This window comes from Furipterus horrens, unplaced genomic scaffold (assembly GCF_987537825.1).
Source record: "Furipterus horrens unplaced genomic scaffold, mFurHor1.1.pri manual_scaffold_10, whole genome shotgun sequence".
Classification (NCBI taxonomy): Eukaryota; Metazoa; Chordata; class Mammalia; order Chiroptera; family Furipteridae; genus Furipterus; species Furipterus horrens.
In genome coordinates this window covers 66681036-66691859 of record NW_028327180.1, presented here as the reverse complement: position 1 = coordinate 66691859, position 10824 = coordinate 66681036, and the positions used below count along the sequence as shown (strand labels likewise).

Sequence of the window (10824 nt, the reverse complement as noted above, 5' to 3'; positions counted from 1 at the left end):
ATTCCTATATTTTTCAGTCATTGATGAACATTTAAGTATATATATTTAATTATATATATATACACACACACACATATATATACATAATTTAAGAAGCCAGTGTGTGATTTTATAGCACATTTCAATTTGGATTAGCCACACTTTTTAAGTGCTCAGTAGCCACGTGTAGCTAGGGCTGCTAAATTTAACATTGCAGCATATTCCTTTTAATAATAATAGCAGCTTAGTGATAGAAGAGAACTGAATGTACATTTACAAATGTAATTGTTACAGAACTCCTGGGCTGCTCCAATTGAAAACAAACCCACGGGCTCTTTAGTTAGGGGTCCGATTGCCCGCCACCAGAATTACAACTCTTAATGCTTCAGTTGAGTGAAAAAAAAATTGTTTATTTAACAGTTACACATATCCTTGCCTTCCCCCTACCAAACCTAGCCAGTTTTAGGAAGGTCAGAAACACTGTTTCCCTACTTCCCAAACACAGTTCAGCTTTACTAGTGGCTGCCAATCATTCAATCTGATTGGGGAGGTCCTTTCTGTGCTGTGGTGCCCTTCAGCTCTCAATGCAAAACCGCCAGGATTCTCAGCCTCCTTGCAAACTGTCTTCTTTCTGTAAACCGCGTGGACCTCCTCTCATTCGCCAGAGCACCCTTGCGAACACCCGCCAGCGAGGGAGACAGCCCCAGAGCGCGCTGCCCTCAAGTGTTTGCAGCTGCCTATATATCCCTGACTGCGTCCTCTGACGCAGTGGGTGTTGCCAACAGTTCAGACCATTCACAGAACCCCACTTAGGCTCTGTGTGCTCTCCATACCGTCCGGTGGTTCAAGACCCCTCCCATCCACCTGAGGCCTTGGAAGCATCCAAGCAATTTTGCATAACGAAAGACACCAGCTGTCAGCCTCAGGCATGTGGAGGCATTCTGAAAGCTGCTTCATTCTCCCCATCCCCCAGCCGCAAACTCTGGGGTTTGTTTTTGGACTCCCCTGTTTCTGTAACATAATCTGTTGGATAAACACTTCAATGGTGATTATATTCTTAATTGAAAATAAAAAGAGAATGAGAAGCTAACTCTGCCAGCATGTTTTACACAAGGAAATATTAACATTTCCATAAAGCATAGTAAAATTTTTAAAAATTAGGATAAAAACATTAACACAGGTATTGGTCATTTCATTTATACTTATCATTCAGTATTCTTGCTTCCTGAAGATGGTCTGCTGTGCCTTCAGAAATGTCCTTAGTTCTTTCCAACATCTTATCTCAAGTAACAGTCCTTTACTGGAACTTACTGAAAAGGAAAACCAAGCTTCTTAAACTTAAACCTGTTTCTTGTATCAACTCGCAAAATTGTTTTAATATTTAAAAATAAATGAAAGCTTCTATGGGAAGACTGCTGACCTGGGCACAGACTGAGGAATAAAGTGAAGAAATGTAGTCAATCTGCTAAATTACTAAAATAAGTGAGAAATGAGGTAATGATTCTATTCTTGTTCTAACAGTCTGGGGACTTAAACTCTTTGAACTTTCCAATCCTGCATCAATGCCTGGATACACATCTGGATGTATAACCAGACCTTCAGATAACCCTCTGAGGATTCCTGACCAGGTCGCCTGACATCCATTATCCTCACCACCTGATATCTGACTGATAACCATCCTGGACCAATCCTGGATCAACCAGTAACTCTCAATAATGTACTTTTCACTGTAAGAATTTTTAACTTCTCTTTCTTCTTTGGAGCACTTCTGGGTTTTTTTGCCTAGCTGTGTTCCCATTTGTAAACCCTAATACTTCTGAATTAATATTAATTTCTAGCCCAAACCTCCAGAAACTTTTTGAATTCCTTTGACAAAACCAAGCATGTTGAAAAAAACCTTATTTTAAGAAATATCAGTCTGGCATCAGAAAACACTTCTAAAAGCATTTGAAAATAATTCAGTAGTCTGCCAAAAAAAGCAGCTCTTAAGAAAAAAAAGCTTGTCGGAGCTGGCTTGTCCACATGCACAAAATAGAGCAACCTGGGAAGGTGCCTTCCAGTTCTTGGTGGGGCAGTAATTACTACACATCTGAATGTTATTATTATTTAAATTAATCTTTTAAAAGAGAGATTGAACTCTGAATCTGAGCCTTTAACTTTCAAGATTCTGAATTAGTGTTACAGAGTGGGTTCCCCCAGAAAACCCCAGAGCTTGTGATTTAGAGGATGGGAGAAGGGAAACAGCTTTTAGGATACCTTTGCATATCTACGGCTGGTAGCTAGGGTCTTGGTTATGTAAATGACTTCGGTTCTTCCACAGCTCCAAGGAATAATGAGCAGTGAATAAGCAAGGTCTGCGGAAGGTTCTGTGAATGGTCAGAACCAGTTACCACGCCTACGGCGTCACAGTCCACGGTCAGGGATTTAAGGAGAGGGCGGCAGACATTTGGGAAAGGAAGAAAAGAGAGGAAGAGAAGAGGAGAGGAAGAGAAGGCAGAGAAAGATAGAGAAGGATACCATGCGGCTTTGAAAGGGTGAAGAGAGAACCATACGTGACCCAGTGCAACATAGCACATGTTTTCCTGGACTGATATACAGAGGCTGATGACATCGTACCCCAGATCCTAAAGGAGACAGCTGACAGATAAGGGATGGGGAACTTCTGAGCATGTTTTTGGCGCATAGCCTTTTGGGAGCAAGGGAAGTGCTGGGTCCCGTGGGAGAGCAGGGCTCTGAGCTGAAGTGCTCACTGCCCTCCCCAGGTTGAAATACAGTAAATAAAGACCTGTTTTCCTCAACACTGGTTGTTGGGTTTTACACCAAGGCGCAACGTGAAAGAACCCCCTTTCTCTCTGTAACATTAGGATGTTCTTATTTTATATATAAGAGAAAAATGAAACATGTATATGGCAGAGAGCAGGTTCAGGGTTAGAATCCTAGATTAAATGGAGTAAAACTCTAGCAGCTGTGGTAGCTAGATAGTGCCCAATGATTCTTGCCTCCTGGTATATTCATTCCCGGTTGTAGGTTCCTCCCACTTTGTACCAAGATTGGTGACTAATAGCTTATAGCAGAAGGGATGTTATGTCACTTTAGTGATTATATTTTAAAAGATTTTCATCTTGAATGCCCTTCCCTCCTCTTTTTCTCTTTCTGTTTCTCTGGGAGAAGCAAGTTGCTGTGTTGTAAGGGGCCCAGGTAGTGGCAAGCAATGAAGAATCCTGCCCGCAGCCAATGAGGAACTGAGTTGACCATCAAGTGAGCAAGGCTGTCAGTGGTCACTTCAGCATCAGCTTAGTCTTTAGATGACTGCAGCCCCAGCCAGCAGCTTGACTGCCACCTCACGAGAGACCCTGAGCCAGAACCACTAGCTAAGAAGCTCCCCCATTCCTGACCCTCAGAAATTGTGAAAGATAAATGGTTGTTCTGCTAAATTTGGGGCTGAGTTTTTATGTAGCAATAAATCACTAATATACAGATTATTAACAATTTGTTGAATTAATATTAGCTATAATTATTAGTTTTATTTTGATTATTAACCCTAAAAGAGCACCTTGCAAACTAAGTGTTCCCCATAGATTTGGACGTGTCTGTAGGTTATGTGGACTAGAGCAATCAGCACCCATTTGCCTGAGGAAGAGAAAACTTGCAAAGAAATAACTCCTCCTCTGGGAGAAGACTAGAGGGTCCAGACTAAGTCCAATATTATAGCTTCAGCATCAGAGTGGAGGACAATGCAGAGGGTCTGGTCTGTTCAGTGTCTGCTGTTGATCTCACAAATTTTATGGAAAGGGAACCTTGAGTGAAATCTGAAGTAGCTATTTTTGCTAGGATCTCTGTGAGACATTATTTGCCTTGGCCCCAGAACATCTGAGTATGACCCAAGATTGGAGGAACAGGAGCCTATCCACCTCATCCATTATTTCTAGTGGCATGTCATTGGTCATACCTGTCAGCATTCGGGGCACAGCAGGACTTCGTCTCAGTGTGTATGCAGCCCTTTCGTGCTCTTTCCCATGTATCCACTGCAGATGCAGTGGGTTTGACTTAGAGGGAGACTGAGGTTGCACAAATAGTAGGGCCAGAGAAGTCACGTTTGTACTTTTATATGTCCCTGAATTTGAACCGCATTCTGTTTTGGCCTGTACACATAGGTAACTAACCATGAAGAGAGTGGACCTTGAAACTTCCTGCAGACTAGAAAAGTTAGGTAATCAAATCCTTGGAACATTTTTTAAAGCATTTAGATGTTCAGACTTTTACTTTGAATATGTGTTATTTCCAATGTGAAAATCCACAATTTAGCTTCAAGAGATACAAGAGGGATTTAAGATTCCATATAAATAATTACCCGTTGCTGTCAACTTGAGTGGCAGTAGGACTGCACCTCACTCCCTTCAAGGTGTATCCACATACAATGAGATGTAAAATATAATATGCTGCTTGCATTTTAAAGACTGGTTATCACATTCTAGAATAGATTGAAAAGACATTGGTGATGGCTAATGTGAGAAATACAAGTTTTCCCAAAAGGGTTTTATGTATGTATGTGAGTGACATAGAAGGAAAATTGGGTTGCTAATGTTATTTACTTTTATTCATTCAGCAAATATTTGCATAGATTGTAATCTGCCCAACACTGTTCTGGATTCTAGAAATTGAGGAAAGAGAAAAGATACCTGTTCTCCTGAAGCTCACATGTTAGTTAGGAGATGGGGAAGCTGACAATAAACTTGAAAAAATAAATACAAATTTCAAAAAAACCTTGGAGATACTACTGTAGGTTCAGTTCCAGACCACTGCAATAAAGCAAGTAGAGAAATAGAGCGAGTTGTAATCTTTTTGCTGGTGGCGGATCCTGCCTTCCATTTGTGGGGTGGGGGGTGGGGGGAAGCAACATTTGTGAAGAGCAATAAAGCAAAATGCAATAAAACATGGTCTGCCTATGGTGGTAAGACCAAGAAGAGATAAAAGAGGATGATGGCATAAAGAGCAACAGTGGGTGGCTACTGTAGAGTGAATGATGAGTGGATACTTTTCTAAGAAGGTGATATCTAAGCTGAGATGTAAGGGTTGATAAGAAACCTACACTTGAAAATCTGGGAGGAGAGTGTACCAAGCAGAGAAGCAGCAAGTGCAAATGCTGTGAAGTAAGGGCAGGTGCTTGGTCAAACTGCAGAGGGAAGACCAGTGTGATGAACATAGTGATCAAAGAGAACAGCAATGGGACATACGGTCAGAAACATTGGCAGACCAGATCATCTAGTGCCTTGAAGACAGTGGAAAGTTTGTTTGTTTGTTTTGTTCATTTATATTTGAATTACAAGTGGCAAGGAGTTTGAATCTGATTTCAGGTGCAATGAGAAACTATCAGAGTATGTTGAAGCAGAGAAAGGATAAGGTGTGATTTCTATCACAAAAGGAGCCTTCAGCTTCCATGTGGAGAATAAACTGAAAAGGATGAAAACAGGCCGATAGGTTAGGAAGTTATTGCAGCATTATAGACGAGAACGTGTGATGGGCTGAGCCAGAGTAGCATCAGTGGAAGGGATAAATGGATGAATTCAGGATACATTTTGAAAGCAAAAGGTAACATGACTTACTGTTGGATATGGGCATAAGGGAAGGAAAGTAAGGATGACTCTTGGATTTTGGGACAAAACAACTTGGTGGCTTTGGTGCCAGTATTTGAAAGGAGGGAATTGGGTAGGGTGGGCTATTAATTTTTCCTTTAATTAGAAAATTTTTTTGTGTGTGTGATAAAAGACACGTAACATAAAATTAGTCATCTTAACCAATGTTAAGTGTCCAGTTCAGTGATATTAAGCACATTCACATTGTTGTACAGCCACCATCACCATCCATCTCTAGAACTCTTTAAAAAAAAGATTTAATTATTTTTAGAGAGAGGGGAAGGGAAGGAGAAAGAGAAGGAGAGGAACATCAATATGTGGTTGCCTCTCTGGCACCCCCAGCTGGGGACCTGGCCCACAACCTAGGCATGTGCCTTGACCAGGAATAGAACCCATGACCCTTTAGTTCACAGGCCGATGCTCAATCCACCGAGCCACACCAACCAGGGCCATCTCTAGAACTCTTCATCTTGCAAAACTGCAACTCTGCACCCATTGGACAATAACTCCATATTTTCTACTCTCCCCAGGTGCTAGCAACCATCCTTCTGCTTTCTGTCTTGGTGAATTTGACCACTCCAGGTACCTTCTACAAATGGGATCATACAGTATTTATCCTTTCGTGACTGGTTTATTTCACTCAGCACAATGTCCTCAAGGTTCATGGAGGACTGAATTCCCTTCCTTTTAATCTGAATTATATTCCACTGTATTCCACACTTCTTCCATTAATCTGTTGATGGACACTAGGTTGTTTTCACCTTTTGGCTATTGTGAATAATGTTGCAATGAACATGAGTGTACAAATATCTTTGAGTCCCTGCTTTCAATTCTTTTGGGTATGTACCCAGAAGAATTGCTGGATCATATGGCAATTCCATGTTTAATTTTTTGAGAAACTGCCATGGTATCTTCTGTTGGGACAATACCATTTTATATTTCCAGTAACAGTGCTCAAAGGTTTCGTTTCTCCACATCTCCACTAACACTTGTTATTTTCTATGTTTTTATCACAGCCATCCTAATGAGTGGAAGGTGCTATCTCATTGTAGTTTTGATTTCTATTTCCCTAATAACAGTAATGTCAAAGACCATTTCATGTGCTTGTTGGCAATTTGTATAATTATTTTTTTGGAGGAATGTCTATTCAAATCCTCTGCACATTTTAAACTCAGGTGGTTTGGTTGTTGTTGTGGAGTTGTAGGAATTCTTTGTTCTGGGTATTAACCTCAGCAGCTATATGAAATGCAGTATTTTCTCCCTTTCCATGGGTTGCCTTTTCACTCTGTTGACTGTGTCCCTTTATGAGCAAAAGCTTTAAAGTTTCATGTAGTTCAATTTATCTATTTTGTTGCCTGTGCAAGACTTTTATTTAAAGCATAATAAATAAACATAAAGCATAAAAAATGTAATAAACTTTAATTATTTTAATACTTTAAATTTATTTTAAAACATAAATTTGGAAACAGCTGGCTATATGAGATTGAAGGTCATAGGAGAGGCCAGCATAACATACAAATTAGTGAGTTATCCACATGTGAATGAAAAAGGGACCACATTCTAAACCCAACAAGATCGGAGAGGCCTGCGTGGTAGACCTTAAAAAGCCAGAGACTGAAAGGAACTACATAGGATAATCTGAACATAAAAATTCTTAACTAAAAGCAGATCCTAGACTGGTAGCTTCCTTGACAAAAGTCGATCTTTGTCTTATGTGAGCCTGTCTACTGTCTTTTTATATCTAAGTTAAAGTACCTCTGAAATGTCAGACTATAGTCTTTTCCAGACCCCTCATGAAACCACAGTATCCTCATTGCTATCTTGTTCTCCAAATACCATGTCTATGTGCTGTAGATGTTAAGTGTCCTGTATTGTAAAAGAGGTATGTGTCTCTCGATTTTACATTTTATCTAATTCCAGAGATTTCCCTGCTTTGCTTTCTCCCCCCTCCTTAATCTACCACTAATGTAACTCATACAACCCCCCCGCCCCCGCCTTACGTCTCCTCCTCTGATTTTAATGTATAAAATAAGCTGCAAAACTGCCATTTTTCAGGACGTTTTCTCAATCCATTGAGATCTTGCTTTCCAGCAACTGTCAATTTGGCTCTAATAAAGTCATCAAAATTCTCTATAGGTTTGGATGTTTCTTATGTTGACACACATATGGATGGTATTAAAGCCATGGTGTAGATGAAATCACCCAAGAGAGAAGAAACATAGGAACTAGGTCTCCCTATGGGAGAATCATCTTAGAGTAAGATTCCATTGGAAGATATCAAGAACCTTCAACTGAGTTAAATTTGGATAATCTAAGTTATTGATGACCTTAATTCACTCTTCTGAGCTAAATACCAGGTTAGGGTGGAAATTAGAATGCCCTGGGTACATAGTATACCTGCTTGCTATTGTATTATTGTAATAATAACACTAACGATAGCCCATGGCCTCACTGAGTCCTCACAACAGCTCTGTAGATATGTATTTGTATTGTCCTCACTTTACAGACAAAGAAACCCAAAAGAAGTTAAATAATTTACACAGTTGCTATAGTTAGTATGTGGTAGGTCTAAATTAGAACTCTGGTTGGTCTACAAGCCTATACTTTCAATTATTAATGCTACATCTCATTATCCTGAAAATGAAGTCTAGCCCTCAACCCTTACCAACTGACTACTCCTTGGGTTTCATATCAGCATAGGGACAGCTTTGTGTTGGTGAATGGTCTGAGACAGGTGGCACTGTTCCTGTCACCTTAGTTAGACTGATCTGCAGTCTCTTCTTTTGACTACTCTGGATCTTCACACTGTGCCACATTCTCCTACACCACAAATAAAGGAAAAGAAGGTAGGTGAACACAGCATACTAGGATCAACAGAAGTTATTGTGTTTTTTATTTCCCTTTCTCTTCAATCTGGATACCAGTCTTTTCCTTCAGTCAATCTCAGTTCCTCCATTATCTGGTCATTCTGCTCACCTGGACTGTCAAAACCCAAGTATAATCATTAGTGCACATTATTCCTACCCTGGGACACTGGAGAAAATTACACAACCACATGAATTTGTGTCTCTACAAATTTACATTTCCAGCCATGGTTGAACCTTCAACCCACTTGACTCTCTGGCAACACACATGTTTCTCCAACTCATAATGATCTCCCTTCTCTTCTATATCTTAATTCAGCAACTTCAATTGAGAGTGAAGAGTCAAATAGTTTGGCTTATCTTGGGTTTAGGTTTTGCAAGATGAGTAAATGAAAGGACCAGGGTATGAGTGGATTGTGGGGATCATGAGGTATAGACTGGAAGGATGTCAAGGTCAGAGCTAAAGGGTCGAGAGGAAAATAAAAGGTTCTGGAATGAGGTAGTTATTGTGACTGGTGAGTCTTCTCCGATGTGCCCTTGGAAGGGAGGGATTGAGGTACAGGTCAAGTACTATGAGGCTGACGTGTAGGATTACTCAGCCTCCTGAGTATAAAAGTCATCACTACCCCTGGCTGGGTGCCAGAGAGCTCACAGGATGTGGACAATCTACTGGGCATATTGTTGAGAACACAAACCAAAAGGCACGAGGCAAACCTCGGCGGCATTTCATAGAGGTGAAGATGAAGGAGTTATGGTTTGGAAACAGCAGTGGGGAGCAAGGAAAATGCTGAGACCTTATCTGGCTCTGAAGTTCACAGGAAGTGGAAAATGAACAGCCTCCATTTGAGAGACAGGAAGAACCAGGAGGGAAGTAGAGTGTGGGGAAAGCTGGGTCTCTGTCAAGGCCAGGACATAGAGAGAGCGACCGGGGATAAACTTGTAGGAGGAGAGTTGTTTGTCCTCAATGGAATGGGGGTTTCACGGTAGTAGGGAAAGCCACTGTGAGAGGGTGAGAGGTGGGCCATGCAGGGACAGAGAGTATTTGACAAGAAGGATTAAATTTGCTGTGTTGGAGAAAGATGGTCTCAAGGTTCTGAGAATCGGGTTGAAGACTTCTCTGTTCAGAGGCATTGGGTGACAGTTCAAATCCTCATAATATTTTATAATCCATTCAGCAGCCTGTTAAATATAGTGATAAGGTAACTTGCCTCAGCAGAGCAAGCTTGGCTTGGTCCAAATCAGGGGAGAGGTGACTGCTGCTCAAGTTGAGTACAGGAGAGATATAAAAATGCCCAGGTCTGGAGGGCGTAAAATGACTGACCTGGGTTTCGCCTCCACAGAGCTCAGCCCCAAGCAAGACACTGGGCTAGTTGCTGTGCCCACAAAGGTAAGAGTTTATTACCTGGCTAGACAGAGTCCAACAAGAGCAGGAACTTAGCATTTTTCATGATCTTCACTCTTGCTTCCTAAGACCTTACCCTAGTTGACACTCAATAAAAGTTTTAATTTTTAAACATCTTTATGATTATAAAATAATTTATTTGTGAAACACTTATAAAATATGGGAAACTACAGAAAAGAAACTAAAACAGAAATCATCCATAATCTCCTATCTAAACATACCTACTGTTAATATCTTGAGATTTTCTTTTTTCATGCCTTTTAAGCACAGTTTATTCATGGGTATTTGGTCAATACTATCATATGCTGTTTTTTAATACTTGCATTGTATCATAGGCATTTTATCACGTTAATACAAATAATTCTTAAACACTTTTTAAAGGCTGAATAATATTCTTTCATAGGAACACACCATTATTTAACTATTTTCATGATTGGTTTTTTTTTTATTGTGTTTAAAAAGACACATAACATTACATTTTACCATCTTAACCATTTTAAGTGTACAGTTCAATAGTGTTAAGCATATTTACATAGTTGAACACAGATCTCTAGGGCTTTTTCATCCTGTAAAACTGAAGCCCACTAAACACTGGTTCTCCCTTGTTCCTTTCCCACCATGCCCCTGGTGGCTATCTTTCTGCTTTCTGTTTCTATTTTACTTTTCTGTTTCTATTCTACTTTCTACTTTCTATTTTAGGTACTTAATATGAATATTTGTCCTTTTGTGACTGGCTTATTTTACTTAGCATAATATCCTTGAGGTTTATCCATGTTCTAGCATCTGATAGGATTTCTTTCCTTCTTTTAAGATACATAACATTTCACTGTATGTATCTACCACATTTTCTTTATGAACATTTCAGGTGTTCCTAGCTCTTGGCTATTGTGAATAATGCTGTGATAAACATGGGGGTGCAAATAGATCTCTCAGATCCTGCTTTGAA

The 10824-nt window shown here is 40.1% G+C and overlaps 1 protein-coding gene across 1 annotated transcript in view; it reads right to left on the bottom strand.

The window, feature by feature from the left end:
* Positions 1–368: 368 nt before the first annotated feature.
* SLC22A4 (solute carrier family 22 member 4) overlaps positions 369–10824 on the bottom strand; it is a 57540-nt gene continuing 47084 nt past the window's right edge. Inside the window, exon 10 of the mRNA XM_090288034.1 lies at positions 369–1289. Coding sequence (XP_090144160.1) covers positions 1277–1289 — 13 coding nt within the window. The 3' untranslated portion in view covers positions 369–1276. The remainder of the gene's footprint in view (positions 1290–10824) is intronic.